At 44.3% G+C, this 23,415-nt stretch overlaps 1 protein-coding gene across 2 annotated transcripts; it reads right to left on the bottom strand.

Moving 5' to 3' along the window:
* Positions 1-1,335: 1,335 nt before the first annotated feature.
* On the bottom strand, positions 1,336-23,405 carry zgc:101569 (uncharacterized protein LOC449822 homolog). Of its 2 annotated transcripts, XM_042068076.1 has the most exons (7): positions 23,142-23,405; positions 19,265-19,429; positions 15,948-16,045; positions 13,205-13,349; positions 4,931-5,080; positions 3,505-3,744; positions 1,336-1,907 (listed from the first exon to the last, which is right to left on the bottom strand). In XM_042068076.1, exons 1-6 carry the CDS (start codon positions 23,278-23,280, stop codon positions 3,521-3,523), a joined length of 921 nt encoding a protein of 306 aa, XP_041924010.1. In that variant the 5' UTR covers positions 23,281-23,405; the 3' UTR covers positions 1,336-1,907; positions 3,505-3,520. The 2 variants fall into 2 exon arrangements, with proteins under 2 accessions (XP_041924010.1, XP_041924009.1); XM_042068075.1 differs by lacking the exon at positions 1,336-1,907 and having other exon boundaries at positions 3,201-3,744.
* Positions 23,406-23,415: the final 10 nt, after the last annotated feature.

The raw sequence follows: 23,415 nt of genomic DNA, 5'->3' as shown, positions 1-23,415 counted from the left end.
AGCAACATGTTTCAGAAAAAGTTGGGACGGGAGCATGTCTACCACTGCACTGCTTCACCTCTTCATTTAACAAAATTCTGTAAATGTTTAGGAACTGAGGAGACTATTTGCTAGAGTTTTGAGAATGAAATGTTGTCCCATTACTCCCCAATACACGATTTCAGTTGGGGTATTTTTAGTCATGTTTTTCATTCCCATTATGCACCTAATTTGACCAATCTGGACTGCAGACAGGCCTTCTTAGCACCTGGACTCTTCCTCTATGGATAAATACAATTTAAATATGTGCAAAATATTTTCCTGAAATATTCAAGGTCTTCCCTGGAATAGATATTGCCTGGATGGCAGTATATGTATCTCAAAACCTGTATATCAAATCTTTCAGAATTGATTGTGCTTTGCCAAATGTGCAAAATGCCTATGCTGTAGACACTAATGGTCTTCCACACTGTCATAGATGTTGGGTTTGGAACTGAGCACTAAAACAAGTTGGATAGGTTGGATACTTGTATAGGCCATCTCCTCTTTAGCCCAGATGTGTCCATGATTTACAAAAAGAATAGCACATTTTGATTGGTCTACCCACAGGACCTTTTTCCATGTTACCTCAGTCCATTTTAAACAAGCTCAGGCCCAGATAAGAGGGTGGTATTTTCTGTATTGTGTCTCAATACAATTTTGGCTGTTACAATTTATGGCTGCCATTTTTGAGTATCAATTGAGTATCAAACTGTGCACATAGACAATGGTTATCAAAGGTTGTCCTGAGCCCATACAATGACAGGTGTGGAAACAGGTCTGGTGTTGATGCAGTGCCATCTGAAGTCCAAAAGACCATGGCCATCCAATGTGTTTTTCAGCTCCTTCCCTTGTTTGCAAATATTTCTCTGGATTCTCTGAATGTTTTAATATTATGTCCTGTAGATGATAAACCCCCCAAATACTTCACAATTTTATCTTAAGAAGCATTAAAATGGCATTGTTTCATCATTTGTTCACACAGGTTTACACAGTGATGAATACCCCTACATCTTTACTTCTGAGACCCTGCCTCTCTGGGATGCTCTTTTTCATACCCAATCATGTTGCCAGTTACCCTAATTAGTTGAGAAACATTCTTCCTTTTGTTTCCTTTATCATTACACAACTTTTCCAGCATTTTGTTATCCCTGTCCCAACTTTTTTTGAAACATGTTGCTGGTATCAAATTCAAAATAAACATGCATTTTCCATGAAATAGTCAAATTTGTCATTTTCAACATTTGATATGTTGTCTGTGTCCTTTTTGCAAGTAAATATGAGTTTAAGAGATTTGCAGATGATTACATTCTGTTTTTATTCACATTTTACACAACGTCCCAACTTTTTCTGTTTTGGGGTTGTATGTGAATGGTTTATTTCCCAGTGTTGTGTCTTGTGTGCTCTTGTGTAATGTTTTGACACAATGAGCAGAAGTTTTGCAAAAAGTGTTCAAGCAATGGCCAAAAACTGTAATAGCCTTGAGTTGCTAAAAGGAGGTTACATACAAAATGAGATATGCAATTACATTGTAAGCTAAACAGAGGAGCTCAAACAAGTAAAATATTGTGCTCATATGCACTGTGTGTGTGTGTGTGTGTGTGTGTGTGTGTGTGTGAATGTAAGTGTGTACACATAGCATTACTTTATGTGTATGTATGTGTATGTAAAAATAATAAATATGTATGTGCTTACATGTGTTACTGTGTATACTGTAGTATGTATGTATGAATGCACATTATAGTGTGTGTGTGTGTGTGTGTGTGTGTGTGTGTGTGTGTGTGTGTGTGTGTGTTTATCAGCTGACCCAGTGTAAGGAAGCAGGGGCCCTCCATAAACAAGCGACTGGGAGTCCTGTCATCATGGCGTCTAGACGGAGACTCTTCACCCTAATTAACAGATACATCGTGGGTCACCGTAAACATAACACACACACACACACACATACATTGAGAAGAGTATTACTGGACCCAAAACCGTTTGCTACATGGGTCCACCCTAAATATTTTAATGTTTTTCTCTCCTTTAATCTCATTCTCTCTCACACACACACACACACACTGACAGACACAAAAAAATTACAATAAGTAAGTAGAGCTCTGGGTTTGGTTTATACATATGCAGTATAATTGTGAGTTCACACACTAATTATGTGGTCATAACCATCTGTGTGTCTATACACACATACACCCAAACTCTGAAACATCCACACAATCTCTCTATCACACACACACACACACAAACACACACACACGCACACCAAAGTCATTGTCATTACATGCTGGCCTCCTGTCCCCTCTACTTCAACCACAGCCCACACCTGACTTCGCAGCCAGCCAGCCAAAACTCCTTTGGCAGCCCTTACTTCCCTCTATCCCTTTCTCCATCCCTCACTCCCTCCCTCCCCCTCGCTCCCCCCCCCTCCCTCTCTAACTCACTCCAGTTCTGTTCAGAGTCGGAGCTTAATGCTGGTACTTTTGATGCTGTGGTTTCCGGGCTTTTGATTCCCAGACTTTGCCAAACACCCTGGGCTTCTCCTCCCCACTGTGTTCTTTGATATGAGAGGATCACAGTCAAATGGCCGGGACAAATAAGGAGCAGGTGACTTTTGTGGTGTGCTGATGTGCCTGTCCCACAGACACCTGGCACGTCTTTGGACGGAGGCTAAAGAATCTGTGTGTGATAATCGGTTATCTCTAAAGGAGAACCTTGGATGGTTCTATGAGAAGTAGGGCTGTCAAAATAACTGATTAATTTTGATTAATTCATTTGAGAAAAAATAACTGATTAAAAAAAATTGCGCAGATTAATTGATTCCGTATGACCTTTGACCCCGAGCCATTCTAGTCAGTAACCATTAGACTGTAAAATGAAGGAGAGAGAAGAAAATGTGCTGCCTAGATCATTGATTGGAACATTTACTTTTATTTATTTTCATTGTGTCCCCTAGGTAATATCTGTGGCCTGAAATGCCTTATATGTGAAAAAAAACTTCTTCCAGAAGAATTTATTTCCTCAACATATTAGGTCATTTCATAGATTATTATGGCCATTATTTGAACAGTGAAAGTAATAATAAAAGAGTTTTTGAACTTTAATGTCACTAATGCTGATTATTCAATGATTCATTTGAATTTAAATATTTAAAATACTTTCACAGCAAAAAGTATATATACGATTAATTTAGATTAATTAATCACAGAGTATGTAATTAATTCGATTAATTTTTTTAATCGATTGACAGCCCTAATGAGAAGCTAATTTAATTTAGGCGAATTTATAGCTAATTTATGGGTGTTGTTTGGGTGTCAAGAGTCTTATACATCCTTAGTAAATGAGTGTGGACGAATTCTGGCCATCTTAGCGTCATCATTTAACTAACAAAGCTAAAAGTAAAGATTATGAGGAGCACGTTAACAGTTGTATCCCGAGTTTTGAAAACCCATGAATTTGGAAAATGAAACCCCTATTTTTCCCATAATGCACCTGTGGAACACACTCATCAAGAGAACTTCCCTCCTTGGCCAACCCCTGAGCTGAACCTGGTCGCCCCGGCAACAGACTCAGCCCGGATGACGGGCAGGCCGTGGTCCATCTCGTACTGCATGGCGTCTGTGAAGGAGGCGGCATCAAAGGCGGCGTGGTAGGCGGAGGCCCGGTCGGCACGGAGACACTGCTGAGGAAAAGAACTAATCTGTTCTGCCAGCTCCATGGCAACCTGCAACGCTGAGATAAAGACAGGGGTAACCACGTGTTTACAAACAGTCAGTGATCTAACACACAAATAACACGCATGCATAAAAACATACACTACAGTACACATATAGATACTGGTAAACATTTGTAAACGTGCTGGGGGGGGGGGGGGCATATTGGCTCCCCCTGTATTTACGTCTATGCAATTTTTGGACACCATTGTTATCACAAATAAAACACAAATGCACATTAACCATCTAACAGAACAGCAGAGGAACAGATAGAACTAGAACAAAAGAACAAATCAAAAGGGGGGAACGAGAGAGACAGAGATGAAAAGAAGGAGCGAGCCTTGGCCATCTTGTTCCACAGCACAGTCTCGCTCTTCCACCAGGATGAACCCATTTTGCACAGGGTTGCACATAAAAGGACTGGAAAAAGTCCAAATCTCCTATGGAAACTGTACTGATGCCCAACTTTTGATGCTCAAGTGCTTCTCTTTAAGCTATCTCTCTCTCTGTACCCAGCTATCAGCCCCTGAGCTCAATTAGCCCAGCTTGGCTGTGGCTGTGAGAGCGAGAAAGAGCCACTTCCACAATGCATTAGCTTAATCTACTCATGTCTTTTGAAGAATTCTGGCCGAGAGAGAGAAAGAGAGAGAGAGAAAGAAAGAGAGAGGGAGAGAAAGAGAGAGAGAGCATGCATGGGAAAGGAAAGACATTTTTCCAAATGCATGACCACTGTTTGCCAGTGAATTCATGCATAAATAACTGAATAAAAACCTCTTATATGCTACTTACGTGCTTATGAATTCTAATGTGAGATTTACATATTTTATGTCAGTTTTTATTAAAGTTGTAGTTGTACAAAGTGGATATGACCCTGTCGGCATGAAATTGAGGCTGTGCCATTAAGAAACAAGGTAAAAAAGAGAGAAAAGTCATAATTTCATAGAATATATTACTCTTCACAAGAGAAACCAAACACTTCATAAACCTGGCCAATAAAGCTGATTCTGATTTTGATTCTGATATATTCATTTTGCCATGAAGGATTGCAACAGGGTTGCAAAACAAACAGAAAAAACGTTTCGTAAACTGACACGTTTTGAGGTTTTATTTTCCAATAGTCCAACAATTTTGCACGTAAAAAAAAAACAATCTCAGAGTGCAAAGTCCATTCTAGTCACCTCCAGCCAGTGACCTCCATTTCTTACCTTTGCCATCGGGCACCACTCGATTGGCCAGCCCATAGGCTAAGGCTTCCTGCGCTCCCACTGGGCGGCCAGTCAGTATGAGGTCCAGAGCACGTGACAGCCCGATCAGCTGAGGCAACCGCACTGTGCCCCCATCAATCAAAGGCACACCTGGGAAAGGAGGTGGAACAGGTGTCACAACCCACTGACACACATTCATCATATGCCCTGTCTACACACCCGATGGGTTTTTGCGAGTGAGTGTCTGATTATGTGTGTGTGTATGTGTTATAGTACATGCTCTTTTTCTTCTTGGCACATGGAAAATGGCAGGTGCCAGGAAAATGGCAATGCCACACATGCAACACACACACACACACACACACACACACACAGGATTAGTCTTCACTTGTCTGTAAATCCTCAAAAACTGAGATGCGGCCAGGGCTTTGGGCTTTAGTAATTGATCACGGCTGCATGCACTACATTCCCTGGGCAGGTACCACCCACGCACCTTTGTTCTAGGTAGTGTTTGTGTGTGGCGGTTAGGATCCCCAAAATTCCTTCCAATCATAAATGCGCTCATTTGACCACTCATCCAAACCTATTTAACAGGGGCAAAGGTGTGTGTGTGTGTGTGTGTGTGTGTGTGTGTGTGTGTGTGTGTGTGTTTGTTTGTGTGTGTGTGTGTGTGTGTGCGTGTGTGTGCATGTGTGTGCGTGTGGCGTAGGGGGGGGTTCTCCTATGAGACAGAGTTTTGGAAATAATGTAATTCTATTCGCACTTCCCGCTACATTCTCCAAAGACTTTTCAAATAAATCAGATTTGAATACGGCCAATTGCCTGCCACTCGTACATCTGCAAACGATCGGGAGGCCTGTGTTGTCCGACACTCAACACATATGGAACCCTGACAGACGCTCCGGAGTGGTTTTCAAATGTGGGAGTCCCTCTGTCAGTGGCTCTCTCTCTCTCTCTCTCTCTCTCTCTCTCTCTCTCTCTCTCTCTCTCTCTCTCTCTCTCTCTCTCCCTTTCTTGTTCCCTCTATTTCCATCCTCCTCTCTCTCCTTTCTCTACCTCCCTCTACTCTATTTTTGCTTACTTCTTTATTTGTGTAGCAACATGTCAATGATGTCTTGTCTTTCCTTTCACCTTTCTCTCTCTCTCCATCTCTCTTTCTCAATTCAATTGAACATGTTTTATTGGCATGACAGTGCAGCATGTGCACACTCGCTCACTCTCTCTCCTCTGTCTCTTTAGCCCTTCCATTACAAGTCAAGTCCTCGGGGAGAGAGAGAGAGAGAGAGAGAGAGAGAGAGAGAGAGAGCTCTTAGTTTTTGGGGGAGTTCTGGATCCTGATGGGTGTGGAGGGTTTGGATGCGGCCGGCCCAGAGCTGCTGGCTGTGAGAAAAGTGCTCAGCACTGGCGTCGGGGGCCAGGAGGGAGGGGAGAGGAGGAGAGGGAGTGTGGAGGAGAAGATGACTACATGCATTCACTGCTAATGGAACTGTGCTACTAAAAAGTGTGTGTTGATACAGACATGCACGTGCACACACACACACACATACACACACTTGATACAGATATGCGCGTGCACACACACACACACATACACACACTTGATACAGATATGCGCGTGCACACACACACACACATACACACACTTGATACAGATATGCACGTGCACACACACACACACACACTTGATACAGATATGCACGTGCACACACACACACACACACACACACACACACTCACACACTTGATACAGACATGTGCGTGCACACACACACACACACACACACACACACTTGATACAGACATGCACGTGCACACACAAACACAAACACACACACATCACACACACCCACACACACTCACACACATACACACACACACACACACACACACACACACACTGCACTTCAGTGTCTGCCCCAGAGTCTCTTCCTCTGTCTCTCCACTGTTCCTCGTGTATCCAATTAAGCATCTCTCATACCTTTGTGTCTTTCAACACAAGCTCTGCACTCTGTCTATGTCCCTGTAATCATCTATCTCTCCCTTTTCATTTTCCCCTCTGTCTCTCACACACTCAATTCAATTCAGTTCAATTCAATAAAGCTTTATTGGCATGAATGTCACAGTAGCATTATTCCCAAAGCTCACAAACATATCACAGTAAAAAAAACTTGTACATATGCACTGTAAAAAAAATCATGTAAATATGCACATAAAAAACTCTCTTTCTCCTTCCCTCTGTCTTCCCTATTTCTTTCTTCTTACTTTCCCTTCTCTTTTTTCTATCAAAAAGCCTCTATTCTCTTTCCCGTCCCTCCAAATGTCTCTCTCTCTCTCTCTCTCTCTCTCTCTCTCTCTCTCTCTCTCTCTCTCTCCATGTAACACTCTCCAGTTGTGCCAAGCCACAACTCTGGGAGTAGCGAGGGACTTGAGCTGCTTCAGACTCCTGCTCTTCCCCACAGGCCCAGGAGCCTTGATTAGATTACAGCCAGCAGCAGCCAGCAGCCAAGAGCCACGCGAGGAGCCTTGGCCTGGGCCTCTCCTGCACGTCCTCGCTCTGCTATCAGCCCCCCCCCCCCCCCGGCTCTACCAACAGGCACCAGTCCTGGCCCCTGGTCTCTCTCTCCGCCAGCAGAGCCGCTGCCATCAGCACTGTCAGGTGCCGGAAAGACTTCTCTTATCCGGCACCCGTCTAGAACACCCACTCCCCCCTCAATCTTCCTCAATAGACACACATACCCCCCCCCCCCCCCAACACACACACACACACACCTCCTCACAGATAACCCCCACCATCCTGTCTCGGATGTGTCCTGTTTGCCCTGATGCGGTGGCAGTCCGTTCCCTTTGTTCTCTCTGGGAGGGGAAGTATGTGTCAGGCAGAGTCTCTTCCAGCCAAGCAGCCTCTCGAGGCCCAAGCCTCCACAAATCCCGAGCGAGGGACACCAAGGGTGGGAGAAAAGGAGGCTCGAAGCCTGGACTCATTCACACAGGTCACGTTACGGGGAGAAAAGGAAAATATTATGGATGGGGACGCATTCCTGTGGTGGCAAAATATGACAGTCCTTCACAACTTGATGTAGGTTCACTGCTTCTGGGAAAGTGGTAAAGATAGTCTTTCTGTGACATATCTTTCCACGTCTGCAATTCATTCCGGAATAGGTATGTAAAGCAAACTAATCCAGAGTAAAGTTCAGCACACACCAATATTGTTTACGAGGTACAGTGGATTGCATAAAACCAACTTGCAACAGCACATATTAATGCAGCATTTATTAGGAAGGTAAGCCTTCCAGTATATGTATGTGCAAAACAGAACAGATCAAAAATTCAGCAGCACCGTATCTTTTTTTGGCCAAAGCCCAAAGGACAACCAGTCACTCTTTCTTCTCCTCCTTATCCCACAGATAAAGAGTCTTCACCCATCCGTTTGGGAGCGTGTAGAACCCTGCGGGTAGTCCAGGGCAGGGTTATGCTTTCCTCCCCCATCTCTCTCTCTCTCTCTCTCTCTCTCTCTCTATCTATCTATCTATCCCTCCCTACCTCCCTCTGTCTCTCTCTCTCTTCTCGTCGAGCGCGGTGTCGGGGGGTTCCGGTATCAGTGCAACTTCAAAGCCTTCACTTCCACAATGGGCTCCCAAGAGACTAATGCGATTACAACAGTGAGGATTAGAGAAGAACCGACACAAACCGCAGAGAGCGAGCGGATGGATGGGGAGATGAGAGAGAGGAAGAAGAGAGAGCGAGCGGATGGATGGGGAGATGAGAGAGAGGGAGAAGAGAGAGCGAGAGAGCACTCCCTAAAACCCCACTTCAGGAACGCTGTCAAGACCTTATCGGAAGCGGAGGGGTCTAATCTCCTGCTTGCACAACACGGCCAAACACGTTTGTGTCCGATAAGGTCCTAATGCATCAGCCGGGATGGAACAGCGTGAGGAGAGTGGACACGCCAAGGCACGTCATATCAGCCAGGCGCAAGAAAAGGACCAAGAAACAACTGCTGCAGCTCTGAGAATCAAATCAAAAGAGCTTGGGGTGATTCATGTTGCAGGAGCCTTGCCAGCTCCTATCTAATAACCCATAGTAGTCAGCCGTATAACTTTAAGTGAGCTGAGGTTTTCAATGAATGCAGGCAGTTGGCAGCAACTGGTGTGTATGTGTGTATGTGCAAGAGTGTGTCTGTGCAGTGTGTGTGTGTGTGTGTGTGTGTGTGTGTGTGTGTGTGGTAGGTGTGGGTGTATGAATAAATGGGTGGGTCTGTGTTTGTGTGTGTGTGTTTGTGTGTGTGTGTCCATACAGAGTATCCGATCTGGAACCCTCTCCTGTGTATTGGTCAGACCACCCTGTGCTGTGGAGTCTGTGTGCTCTGCAGGTGTCTTTTCGACCGGAGCCCTCGCCGTGCGCTGCTGGGCTGGGGTGTGGTTCCTGCTCTCCACTCCACTCCAAACCCGAGGCCTCATCTCCAAAGGGCTTATGTTGCATTGCGTCCGGCCGGTCAGCACATGCACATTGCACGTATACACCCCCCCCCCCCACACACACACTTCCACGCCCACCCCCACCCTTGGCAGTCTCGCTCGCACTACACACCCCATCCATCTCGCTAATTGGGGCTGCGAGTTGTGGCCGGGAGACCATGCCAACTTCCTCCGCCGCATCCAGCTAGGAGGTCCGCTGCCACTGCTGTGGCCTCCCCGGCAGGTCAACCATCCTGACCACCGCCTGGTTCTGGCTCGTCCACACACACACACACAGAGGGGAGATTGGGAGGGGAGGGGGTAGGTGTGCTAACAGCCATAGCCGCTGCCAGGCCATCCCGGCCCCTCACCCTCGCTGTGGCGTGCGTGCTGCTTGATTATTTCTTGGATAAATAATGTAAGGAGGAGTGTGCTCCATGAGGATACAAGATTGGTTGTTTTTGGGGACGATCCCAACATCTGAAATCCAATCTAACACCCATTTATCAGGACTGGTTAAACAGATGCCAACTGTGCAATGTGATACTTCACCTCAAAAACAAATTAAATTAGTTTCATTTGAGAAATGAACTGAGGACAGATGACAGATGACTTCTGCCGTACATGTAGACCTTTAATTGTCCATGCTTCGACATCTCCCATTTCTATCACATTATAATTCTGTTCCAAGTACATTGGGTCATGCTAAACAAGCACTGCATACTGTCTCTCACAGTGGTCACGTCACTCTGTTTCCTTCTCCCTGGTGGTCTAACATAACCTCAAATAACGCTTCAATCTGCCAAGAGTGTACAGTGCTGCACAGTCACTGCTAAGTAATCACATTGATTCCCCAACCATTGATTGTCGCTGTAGCACAGGTCCAGTCATTCATACAGAAATGAAAAAACCCTGAGGAACTGGCTGCTTTGTGCTTGTGCTAAACAAACTGTATTACCCTGCAATGCTGTTGTTATTATTATGTGCAAGCTGCTAACTTCTTTACTCTACTGTGGCTAGGCCTTATTCTTCTGCTGATCTGCACACTGCTTTTCTTTTATGTTAAATTAACTGCTATTGTTACTTTATTTGTAACCTATTACTTACTTAACTTTCTATAAAACATCTATAGATACATAATAAATACCCACACATGTCAGAGACCTTTTGACGGCAGGCGCTGCCCCATGGTGCAACCCTCTGCAAACTGCAGGTTGTTTCCAGCGTGCGGCCTCCCATAAGCTGGGTCGAGGCTTTAGATGAGAGGCCTCAGGTTTAAGAGCCGCTCTTGACAGGAAACAGATTTGCAGCGGAGGCTAATGCTCGGCCACATCAGACGGCCATTGGACTTTTCGAACTGGGTCTCGTTTTTCTTTTTTTTTTCCCCTTCTTTTCCCTCCTCTTTCTCTTTTCCCTCCTCAGACCACAAGGGATTCCCTCGGGCAGTTCCCATCTGTGTCTCGCTGCAAACGCTCGCCAAATTTAACTGTCAAAACAGGATTAAGGAAAATCTACCAGGGGGATCTGAAAATAAACGTTTGCCAACCACAAGAGAGCACAGTGAGAGAGCGGGAGCGAGGGAGCACCATTACTTTTGATGAATGGTGTTTAAGCTTGTGCTTAGCACTGTGGGCTCACTGCTGTTACGCTGCAGGAAACGGCTTGCTGGAGATAGAAGGGAGCGAATGGGTGGTGATGGGAAGACAGAAAGGGAGGGGAGCGGGGTGCAGGAATATACTAGTTTATGCCTCCACTATCAAAACAGCCATACTGACAGTGGTGACATTGTTTATGACTCCACTATTAAAACAGCCATACTGACAGTGGTGACACGCCATGCTAATCCATTGTTCAGCATGGGTGGGGCATCGTTGCTGACAGAAGAGAAGTGGACAGTAGACCCGTGCAAAACCATACGTGGAAAAAAAGCTTTGAACTTTTCTGAGCATACACTGATGCGGAAAAAAACAAAACACTGAAGAACACCCAGAGAGATGGAGTCTTTTCAGTGAACAAGGCAGGTGGCAGGTGCCAAGAGCCAAGTGGAGGTGTTTACTGTGCTGTTTATCCAGCTTTTCCACTGTTTGTAATGGGCTGTTGTGAGACTGCAACGGGGCACTTATTCTCACTGAGAATGACACTCTAAATTAAGAATGACTGTAGCACTGCCATCACAGTGGAAAAGTAAGCTGCCCTGTCGTCAACCTGAGCCATTGTTCTGGTGGCCCACATCAAAGAACATGACGATGTTCCTTGTCACGTGGAACCTGCCCGCTTTTGTTTCAGTCCAGCGAGGTCCATTGGCATATCTTCTTTCAGTACACACTATGAGATTCCAGTAAGCTTTAAAAAGAACAGTTCTGGGACACAGATGAAGTTCATGGCCTTTTCAGTGTTTTTTCGCCGGGTTGAGGAGAGATACAGTAGGGTGAGAGAGCCACTTGCCAAGTCATGAGAGGCCTCACAGAAACCAAGCGCGGAGCATGAAATATGAGACAAGCTTACAAAGCAAAGTCTGAGAGCTCATCCCAACGCTCCTTTAATTTGCACAGAGTCTCATGGTAAATCAGTCAAACGGGTTATCTGTCCCCCATCGCCAAATAAACCCGTGCCACCCCACAAAAGGCTGCCTCCAATTCCGTGGCGTCTCCAAACCCTGGCTCCCAGACCCTGGCGACGTCGGTAAGCGCAGACACATTGGTGGTGTAGCGACGATGGTGGTAGTGGTGGCAGGGAAGGAGTCAGAGCTTTTTTTGCGGACGCGGCCATGCCAGACAGTCTGAGGAGAACAGAACGGAGCAGGTCGCATCTCTCTGGTCTGGTGTGGTGTGGTGCGGTGCCGTCAGACGCCGGGCACTGCCAACCGAGCCCTACTTAATTACAGACGCGGAACGATAAGCCCGCTAGTCTTCTGCAGAGCCCAGGGGAGAGAGAGAGAGAGAGAGAGAGAGAGAGAGAGAGGGATTCTGCCTGGGCCCTGACAGTAAATTACAGCACGGGTGAGCGTATTTATAAACACTGCGGTTGTATTTTTAGGATGGAGAGGAAAGAGGGATACACACTGAAGGGGGAGGGGAGGGGGGAGAAAAGAAATGTGTGCGAAAACGCTTTCCATTTCCTCTCTGCAGCTATCAGGATAACAACAAGTGGCTTAAGTTAGGCCCATACAAGTGTGAAGACTAGAGAGAAATAGAGAGAGGGAGAGAAAGAAGAGAGGGGAAAAGAAAGAGTGGTCAGTTGTGAAAAGTTGGACAGGCCTGTGTGTGTGTGTGTGTGTGTGTGTGTGTGTGTGTGTGTGTGTGTGTGTGTGTGTGTGTGTATCTGGGTCATGCAAAAAGTAACGCTCCAGTTCTCTTAGACCTCAGTGAGTGGTGAGGGAGGATGCATCATTTCTATTTTGTCTGGTAGCGACAGGTGCAGCTTGAGATTGGAAAACATGATCTGGACCTGAGGCCATACCAACACACCTATTTGTGCATTCTTATTATACACTACATTATACATACACACACACACACACACACACACACACACATAGTACTATGGGAGGTCAGTTAATAGAACACAAACAAAACTTCACTGGCTAGAGAACAGCAGGACATTGTACATGATATAATGCAAAAACAAATAGCATAATAATAATCATTACCTTCACCAGGGCCTATGTTTGTCTGTTTGTTAACTGGATCATGCAAACCCCACCAGCCTGATCTTTATGAAACTTGGTGGACTGGTGTACTGATGGGCCAAGGAGGAACCCATTACATTTTGGAACGGATCCCACTACCATGGCAGTGCAGAGTATAGGGTCAACACTCACCAAATCTCCTGCAGAAGACCCCCATGATGGCACTCTCCTCCACCACCCTCATGTCAGCCAGTAGAGCTAGCTCCAGTCCCCCGGCCACCGCGTAGCCACTGACCGCAGCGATCAGTGGCTTGGACAGCATCAGCCTGGACGGGCCCTGGGACAGACAGGATGGGAGGCAGGGGTTTACAAGGCTAGAATGTAACATGGAAATGTGTTACCATGAGGTGAGAATGAAATCAACATGCACACCCCAAATTGCTATGTTTTGTATCACTTTCGTAAAAGAAATGCATGCTGCTCCAACAACAAAGGAGAACTTTCCCCATGACCTAGACGCCTTCCTCAACTGGAATTACTTAAATACTACTCTGGTAGTAATCTTAAATACTACTCTGGTAGTAGTCTTAAATACTACTCTGGTAGTAGTATTTATTGTTGTACTATTAATTGTTGTAAGTCGCTTTCGATAAAAGCGCCTGCTAAATGAATAAATGTGAAGAATGTGTATGGCGTGACAGCTCCAACATGTGTTTAAAGCTGTCCAAAACGGGAATTTCTACCTAACTTCCACCTGATTCAGTCTCCCTCTCCTTTCAGAGAACACACAAAATTATGAATAGGCAGGGATACTCTTTGGAGGCCACTGGCCTCCTTACTCAGACTGATCATGTTTTCATGTTTTTGTTGCCATTTACAAAGCCAAATACAGCTCTTCAGACTATATATTTTCAAAATATATTTTATTAATGCAAAACTAAAAAGTTTTAGTAGTAGAATTAACAGCTTTAATACCAAATGACTCTTCACTAGAGCTGTGTCTGAACATCTCAGACTACAATGCAAGATTGCAATAATTTTGTGACCAAGTAAGTAAAGTCAAAGTCCTTTTAGGCAAGTCCCTCCACTCGGCGGCCATATGGCAACGCTTTTTGGCCGCTCATCGGGCATCCATCTCGGCAGAAATGCGCGTGCGCAAGGCTTAACAACACCAATCTACTGCAATCTTGCTCCAGCTGCGAGATCACAACACATGATTGGCACGATGTCTTCACAACACACCACATTATTGGCTCAATGTATTCACAACACAGCACATGATTGGCTCAATGTATTTACATGTCGACGTTTTGCCGAGGAAGGGGTGGGATATGTGTAGACAACGGCCATATTGGCGTTACAAACTAACCCCATGCATTTCTATGGAGGATTTTTTGAGTGCTGTGTCTCCTCATTAGAAAGTCTCTGGTAAAGTGTTCTAGGAAGACTTGGGGCTCTATCGTGCACTTGACTTTGTATACTCACGCTTTTGTCTTTCCTATTTTGCATTCAGCGCATATCATTTTCCCTTCAAAGGTACACGTCCGTAAATTAGGGAATTCAATTGCGCCCACGGGGGTGGTTCAGCGAAAAGAGGGGGTGTGTTCTGGCGCAAACGTTCCCTGTTGATATTTTGCAGTTTCAGAAAACAATTCCGCCACAGACCAGGAACATCCTGGTCTAAAGTCAGTGGCGCAAATTCAGATGCTATTTTAAGGGTGCATGCATGACCACAGGCCTGCAGAAATGAATGCTATGCACACCGATCTACAGACACCCCCGTGCACAGACAAAGTCTTGATGATATTTGTCCGTTTCCCGGTTTTGTTTGTGCATTGGTCATAGCCTATGTTGTAACATCTTTACGGTAAAGCTACTTGCGTGCTGCGTTTGATACTTGCCTTTCAGATCGTTAAAATAGAGCCCTTGTAGTCTAGGTGCCATAGCTTTACTCAATTTGATAAAGAATAGATATCAATGCCTTCTATAAGTATGCTAAGTGCTCAAAACAAGACAAAGAACCCCAAAAGGTAAGGATCACCTCCCTGGAGTTAATATACACCATAGATCTACAACCTCTCACAGTCGGAGCCTCCCAAGGACCTAGGAACCAGTTCCCAAAAAATTGTGGTTGACAAAAATAATATGCATCTCTCATATGTCTCAGGGGTGAAAAAATAGTACAGAAAAAACTGAATACGTATGCTTTCTGTGGCGAATTAGGGCAGCCATTACAAGACTTCAGTCAATAATGTTGGATTCATGTTGACACAGATTGTCACCACATGTCACAAAACATCATTCTGTGCCTGAGAATGCTGATTAACACAAAGCGGCAGTTAGGAATTTTGGTTGAAACTAGTAATCTAACTAGCAAAAAAGCATGCAAAAACTTCACAAATGCCAGAAAAAGTACAGCTGGCACAGATAAAAGTCTGCTAGCATGCTAACATCTTTTGGCAACATAGTCGATGATTGTAGCTTTTCAACATTGCAGCGGGTGGCGTGATTCACTCTGGACCACAGATCTGCATAGCACATAACCTAGACACCTATTTGAAAGAGGTGTGTTTATCCGTCCTTCACCTGACCATATACCATGAAAATGTATTTGAAGATGATACCAGAACTAGTTAACTAAAGAAAAGGCAGGCTTCAAAATGGTACATGCTGTCTGCTTAAAACTATGTTTGGTCTTTGGCTAAAACTATGTTTAGTCTTTGTTTTTTTTGTTTTTATCTTATTGTGTCATGTCTAATCTCACAAACTGTGAAGCACTTTGAGTCAACTCTATTGTTTTTAAACGTTCTAACAAATAAAATGACTTGACTTGACTTGACTTCCAATGGTGGTGTAATCAACACAGACAGACAGTGCATAGCTGCTTCATACCTTCAGACAAAAAAAGAAGACAAGTTTAGGCTGATGTTCCTACCATAGGCCCGGGACCTTTAGTGACATCTTGCTCCAATTTGAGGGAGGCAGAGTGATGGGCCAGCTCCTTCAGATCATAACCAGCACAGAAATTCCCTCCTGGAGGAGACCACAAAATTACAAAGTATGGCAGCTGGAAACCAAATAGGAAGGGGGGAAGACAGAGGATGAAAAAACAACTGGATAGAAAGAAAGAAAAGAGAGAGAAAAAGAAAGAAGGAAAGAGAGAGAGAGAGCAGCAATTTAGAAATGGATATAAGAGGTTCAGAGGCTGGCACCCAAATGGTTTTCTTCCTTAAGAGCCGAGCGGTGAATCAATAGCCACACTGAGCCGCACAATGGCTTTCATTAATGGCACAGAAAGGAGTGCCTCCGCCTGCCAGACTTTCCAGCCCACTCATGTGGTCGTCATATGATGTCTGCCCAAGATGATGGCCAATGCTGCATCATAGTGCCTTACACACACCCTGTGGAAACCATGCACGTCTCCGAGTAGATTGCGACTGGCAATGCTGCATCATGCTCTGCTGAAACCATGGTACACTTTCGAGGCGATCATGACTGCCAATGCAGACACACTGGGCATGACATAGAAGGATGGCTGCAGGGTGAACACGGTGAAGATTGGGCCCTGATTGGAATGATAGGCAAAGTGTAAAGTCTTAAATCTGACTAAAGGTAACTTAATAGGAAAAATAATTTGTTAATTTAACACCATGGACTTGCTTGTTTATAGACGTTGCCCTCCATTTCAATTAGGGCCCCTAATCTGGGTGCCTTGCCTTCTACAGCAGAAGCAAACTCTGAAATATCCACTTTGATAGTATACAGGGACTGGTGTCTTGAAGCATTTCTATGAGTGCCAGTAAATAAGAAAGGAGGCATTTTGGTGTGAGCCGCAACATGATTTCCCAGCATCATGTCAGGTAAACAACTCATCAACGATGGGTCAGAGCTCATGAGTACATCAGTGGGTTGAGAAATGACTACGCACTTCCACAGGGACGCTGTAAAATGTGTGCATTCGTTTCTCATTGCCGCATATTTCTAAATAGGGGGCAATTATTCATAATTTCTCAGGAGGCACTGAAACACTTTTCCCAAAGTGGAACTGAAATGAAAATGATTATGTTTTGAGTAATTTGAGCGAAAATGGCTTCCTCATGGCCGCGGCCAGCCTGGCGCAGCGGAGCTGAATGCGAATGAGCAAGCGATCCGGTCCACAGCGACTCGCTGTCCACCCCGGCCTGACAGGGCTACGTGTGGACATCCAAGACAAATTTGCCAAGGGACGTGAACTCGTGTTAACAACACAAAATGAGTGGACTAGCAATCCCAAAACTCACATGGTGGAAGTACTGTAAGGTGGTGGGTGTGGGGGGTGATGCCATTGGTTGGGAGGTGGGGGGTGATGCCATTGGTTGGGGGGGGGGGGGGGGGGGGGGGGTTGGTGCATTGAGATTTAACCCGTTTAACACACTGTTATTGCTGTCAGCACACTCTCGGTGCAGTTCAACTCAGCATAACTAATGCCATTTCAAAAAGCTTTCATCTGGCCAGCGTCCATTTTGGGGAGTGTGTGAGCATTAAATAAAAATGTCCTTTGGTCCCTAGAGAGGGTGCAGCAAGAGGCTTTCAGTGGAGGTAGGCCTGACCCAGGCTGAAGAAATTATTTCCACGAATGGAAAGAAGTTTGACTATACGTGTGTTTGTGTGTGTGTGTGTGTGTCTGTATGTATGTGTGTGTCTGTGTGTGTGTGTGCTGATTATTTCAGTGGCATTAAAAGTTGGTGTTCTGCTGTGTGTTAAAGTGCTGCTGACCCGGAGCAGAGGAGGCTGGCAGATGCATAAGGTTTCCAGACGGTGGTACGACCTCACAGAGGAGGAGAAGGAACAGGAGGAGAAAGAGGAGAAGGAGGAGGGGCCCACTAGAACAGCTCACCCAACCACTAACTGATCTCCCGGATGCAGTTAAAAAATCGCTAATTAGGTGACAGGAGGGGGAATGAACACCCCTACCCCCCACACCTCTTCCTCCGACGACACACACCCACACACACACACACTTACCACTTACACACAGACTTATAAACACACGCACTTATGACACCAACAAATACACGCACACACACACACACACAAAGACACAGACAGAGACATACACATACACACATACACACACACACACTCACACACACACACACACACACACCCAGGAGAGCTGGAGCCTGCAGCAAGAGGAATGCTTCAAAGGCGTTTGATCTCTCTCACCACTGCTGATTGGGCCACTGTGGTTTCCCACACATAATTAGAGAAATCAAAATAATTGGACAGGCATTGTGTGCTACGGGTGAGACACCCACATAATTACACCCTCCGAATTCGCATAATCAAAACAAAAAAAATGAAGAGACATATCAAGTTCAAGGCATAATTATCCACACCTCAGTGTTTAGAGAACATTTATGCCAAAGAGAAACCAAATACACTCAATCAAATATGCACAGACAGCAATGTGATAATATGTTGAATGATTTGGTTTAAGGGCCTATATACCCCCTTATAATCGTAATACAAATCAATATACATCAAAAGATAAACACAAAAACTGTGCACAACCTTGGAATAGATACAGAACTGTATGCTAATGGAGAAATACTGCCATGAGCTATTTTTTACTCTATACAAGTTTACCCAAGTTCACCTTTCAATTCAAATAGTAAAAAGAAAAAAGTAACTGGAATGCTTTAGGGCTGTTCTCTAACCTGACTGCATAGAATATGCTTTAATAATTTAGTAGAGCCCTCTGGTGAAATGGTCTTCCATAGAAAACCTTTCTTTGGGTGACAGACTAAGGCGAGGATCACATCAGCCAGCGGCAGCGGCAAACGTAAGGCAACGCTCAGACCATAGTAAGTTTTATCTCGTTCCTAAGCAACACAAACGGTTTGTCAATTGAATACGCTCGCGTTGCGCTTTGAAAGTTGAACCAAGTTTAATGCTCAGCTTGTTCAACGTTAGTATTTACAGTTTTAGGATTTCAGCTTTGGAGCAATTTTCAGCAGCTGCAGGGATGTTTAAAACTGTGTAAAACACCCAATGAACAATTTAATGTATAACTTGTTAAACAAATCAACAAAATAATATTAACAATTCTGATTTCCTCTTTAAAACTGGTTTGATCTTAAGATCGGTAAGTAGGCCTACTACACACACACCAAAGTTTTTTATACTGAAAGCTGTCACTTCCCAATCTGTGTGGGACCTTCAACTCTCCTCAAGGTCAACGAGGTCAGGGCAGAGAGGCACTTAGCTCACCGATACCGTGCAGCACTGCCGCACAGATGGTCTGGTCCTCCTCAAATGCTTTCAGCTCCTCAAGCAACTTCCGAGCCGTCTCCTGGTTGACCGCGTTGCGCACCTCTGGCCGGTTAATCACCACACTGACCACTGCCCCTCTCCGTTCCACCACCACGGTCCCCTCTGTGGCCAAAGGACAATGGATGTAAAACCATAGCACACATGACACACAAACCTCCCTAACCCTCTAAAATGTAAGGATTCAAGGAAGCTTTATCATTCCTACATTTAAAGTAGGAGCTAAATGTAGTAGTCAGGTCCTGGTTGATGAAACAAAGTGCAGGGTGTCAGGAGCAGTCTATGGGCAGGTCAGAGCAGAGGTGATGTATTTATCAGTCTAACAGCAGATGGGAGGAAACTGCTCCACAGTCTGGTACCACACAGTCACACAACAGAAAGAATGTGTATTGCTGGGTGAAAAACATTTCCTGTTCATGGAATGTAATGTGTACATTTGGTCGGCGGGTAGGATACATCGAACTTGCAAGTTGGATATTCTTCCTACAGGCAGTAGTGGCGGGCGAGCCTTCATTCGCCCCGTAATGAGTCATTTATCCATATACCGACTTATGAAGATGATTAATTAACACGAAAACGTTGCCTGGTGTCCCTTTAAGAGCAGAGCTCCTTAAATGTGTAAGGTTCTTGTTTATAAGTCAGCAGGTTCCATCCATAATGTTTTATAGGAAAAGTTTATGCTACACATGCAGTGTTGATGCGACAATTTCCAAAGTGTCTGTGCAAAGCTGATTTATATCAATGTAAAGTGTGCTGAACAAATTGTGCTCCTTTCTTACTTTTAAAACCTTTAATGGTGCGTTATGGATGTTACATAATGTGAATTTACAGAAGTGGATACTTTATTTGACCTCAAAGCCGATAAACATCTGTTCTTATGGCATGCCAGTTTCAACAGATTTCACCTTAGTGTTTCCAATTGACATTTCAGAGATTATTAGGCTGATCAAAACCACAGGAAGGCCTAAGTGTTTGCAAAACAATATTAAAATACCTCCAGTGATTGACATAGCCTATTTTCGAATAGCCTAATAACGAAAATCTAAGCGATTATCTTCCTGTAATTGTTATACTGTTTTTGTACAGTAACTGAATAATGGTGTTAGCTGGTGAGGATGGCTGACTTTGCAGCTGGAGTTAACGTAGCAACCTCCTTCTGTTGCAGATGTGTTCAGCCTGCCGTTCACGTCTGTTTAATACAGTTTAATTTGAAATGTGACGTCCTACTATTTACAAAGGTTTACAACACGATGTGCCAGCATTTGAAGTGTCAGATCCTCTGTAGCTTATACCCACAGTACAGAGTAACACGACGCCATCAATAAACTAGATGTACCGCATAGTGGTACAAAATCTGACCGCCGCTCAGTCCTGCACATTCTCTCAGCAAAAATAAATCACGCTTGTCAATGTGTCTCCATCTCCTATTCTTGCAACTCATGTGCATGTAAATGAGTGTGTTCATGTGTGAGTTTGCTATTGTGTATAAGAGAGTGTGTGTGTGTGTGCTTGTGTGTGTTAGGGGGCTAATGGTGAATGTGTGTGTGTGTGTTTATCTGTGTGTGTGTTTGTTTGCATGCGCACCAGGGTTGTGCACAATTCAAATTGCAATTCTGCTTCCTGTTTGCTACCTCAACTAGCCTGGGTGTTCCCATGCTGCCTTGCGCGCGATTTGATTCACGCTGCTAAGGCAGCCTGGAGACCATGGAGCAAATTTTCGCCTGAGATAGGGAACCAATCACAGAACAGGGGGAAGAGCAAGACGATGATGAGCTATGCACAGACGCATTTGATAGACATCCGTGGCACCCAATAAACGGATCTGGGCATTTTTTTCAAATACGAGAAAATGAACGTTTGGTTCCCAGACCACGTCTCATTGAGAAGTGGTGGCGCTAGCCAGGCTATACCTCAACTGAAATGCAAGTTGAATTGGAATTTAAGAGCCAGTTTCAATTCAATTCTGGAATTTTGCACAAGCCTAATGCGCACGTGCGTATGCATGCCTGTGTGTGTGTGCGCTTGCCTGTGTGTATGTGTGTGTGCGTGCATGCAAATGTGTGGGAATAGGCTAGGATGATGTAGGCTCTTAAGACTAACATACCATAAACATTTTGTAATCTTGGGTGCAACGGTTCAGGTAACTATTTAGCAAAAAACTGCATTTTCTGGGTTCTGGGGGGCCTTGCCCGGTGGGGGGGTAGCCAACAAGTTTCATGTTCCCTGCTGTTTCAGTAACTCAGGAGTCAGTGACTACAATTGATGACAGGAAAAGAAAAAAAAACATTTTACATTACTTGTTGTCCTGATTCTTCCTGTGGATCTTGATGGGCACTGAGGATGCAATAATTGCATTGCTAGTTTTTCTTAATTACATTTCAATTGTTTCATATCAAAATGCACTAGTATGTGTATTATGTAGTTTGTGGAGGACTGTTCAGACATGTCACATCTATAACGCCAGTTTTCCCTACATAATGCAGAAATGATAGCCTAGAAATCTAGACGCACCCTAGCGGCGGCAAATTAATTTGCTCAGCCTGTACAAGATGGCTCGCCAGGCTACAGAAATGATGCATAGTTTCAAAAACACATTTTTTGCGCTAATTCAAATCTTGTTCATGCTACATATATCATGGTTTCAGCAGTTTCCTTAAAAATTCACAGTTTGTGGAAAACCTGTGATCTCTCATATGTGTGTTCATGTCACATCCATAACGCTGATAAAATTACATGTATTCTTAGGATGTAAATGAAATGTAGATCCTGTGTTTGACCTCGATTCAAATTCAAGAACTGAATCGGAATTTAGTGGTCATTCTCAATTAAATTCTGGATTTTTTGCGCAACCCTTGTGCATGATTGTCATCCTGTGTTGTGTGAACTGTGTTCTGGAAAGGAGAATGAGATGGTGTGCATGGAAGAGGGTTGGCTAGGCCTATGCCCCAGCCACAGGTCGGTGAGATATGGACCTATGTACCCTGTACATGAGAATTATATAGTAGCCTATTGTAGCCTACTATGCAAAACGCTGGTGAGAATTCATAATAGCCACCACACAGCCTACACATCATGCTTTAAGCGCAGCATTATGAATTATATAAGTGCACTTGGCTTTCAAACATTTCAGAAAACCCCAAGAGTTTTCCCTGACTTATCCGTTAATTAATATTACTGACACTGTCTTTCAGAAACGGCATGAAATAATACATGTCTTCATTGGCCAAAAGTAGATGCAGCATTCAAAGGGTTTCTCATCTGCCCGCCCACTCATCGTTTATTTTTCATAAAATCAACAGCAGTGGGGCCAGTGAGCTGCAGATGGAATCACACACTAACCCGCGACTCTATTTGTCTAACTGTGAGCAATCTTTTGAATGCTAAATGGAAAACAGCTGCTGTCCTCATTAATCAATTGTTGTATGCACTGGCTGCTAGGGATACAAATAAAGCAATAAATATAGGCCTACTCTACAAATAGGCATATGTCAGATGAGGTAGCCCAGCCGAACAAGTTCCGTTCATCACTCTGCTTGTATAATTCCTATTTGACTTGAAGGAGCCACTGTCAACCGTGAGAAAGTCAATTATAACATTTCAATTGTAAATGCACAGATATATAAAACACATTAATTTAAAATGCTAACATGTCACACTTGTTTTTAAACGTTACGTTTTTAAACGGACCAAGGAAAACAAATGTATTTTGCTGCCCCCTACTGTCACTCTCTAAAGTAGCCTAGCGCTAGACGACCCTAGCAAGTATAATCTGAGACGATTATGATAGCCGTTTCCTTAGTTTGTTTGTCATGTTTACCTGTCACTCGCTCGCTTGATGTGCAGAAATGTGCATTTGAAACGAAGCAATATCGCTTGGTCACTTTTCCCAAATGAAAATGCGCGTACAGGCTCTTCACGGTGTATGCAAGAACTCCTTGCAAACATTTAGAATACATGTCGTTTTGTCCTTAAAATTCTACAATAAACATTTTTAAGTCCGATTAACTAAAAGCTGTTAAGGATATATTATTTTGCAGTCCGAGAACAGGACACTAGAACACCCAAAGTGCGAAACTCCAAAAAGTTGTTCA

This window comes from Alosa sapidissima, chromosome 17, assembly GCF_018492685.1.
Source record: "Alosa sapidissima isolate fAloSap1 chromosome 17, fAloSap1.pri, whole genome shotgun sequence".
NCBI classification, from domain to species: Eukaryota; Metazoa; Chordata; class Actinopteri; order Clupeiformes; family Clupeidae; genus Alosa; species Alosa sapidissima.
Note: the sequence above shows the minus strand (reverse complement) of the source record. Positions and strands in the feature narration are given on the sequence as shown.

Excerpts from the sequence above, each read along its gene's own strand:
- zgc:101569 (XM_042068076.1), bottom strand. The coding sequence starts at position 23,280 with ATGTATTCTAAATGTTTGCAAGGAGTTCTTGCATACACCGTGAAGAGC. Across the intron at positions 13,350-15,947 it reads CTAAAGGTCCCGGGCCTATG|GGCCCGTCCAGGCTGATGCT; the intron begins GTAGGAACATCA and ends TGTCTGTCCCAG. Across the intron at positions 3,745-4,930 it reads AGTGGTGCCCGATGGCAAAG|CGTTGCAGGTTGCCATGGAG; the intron begins GTAAGAAATGGA and ends TCTTTATCTCAG.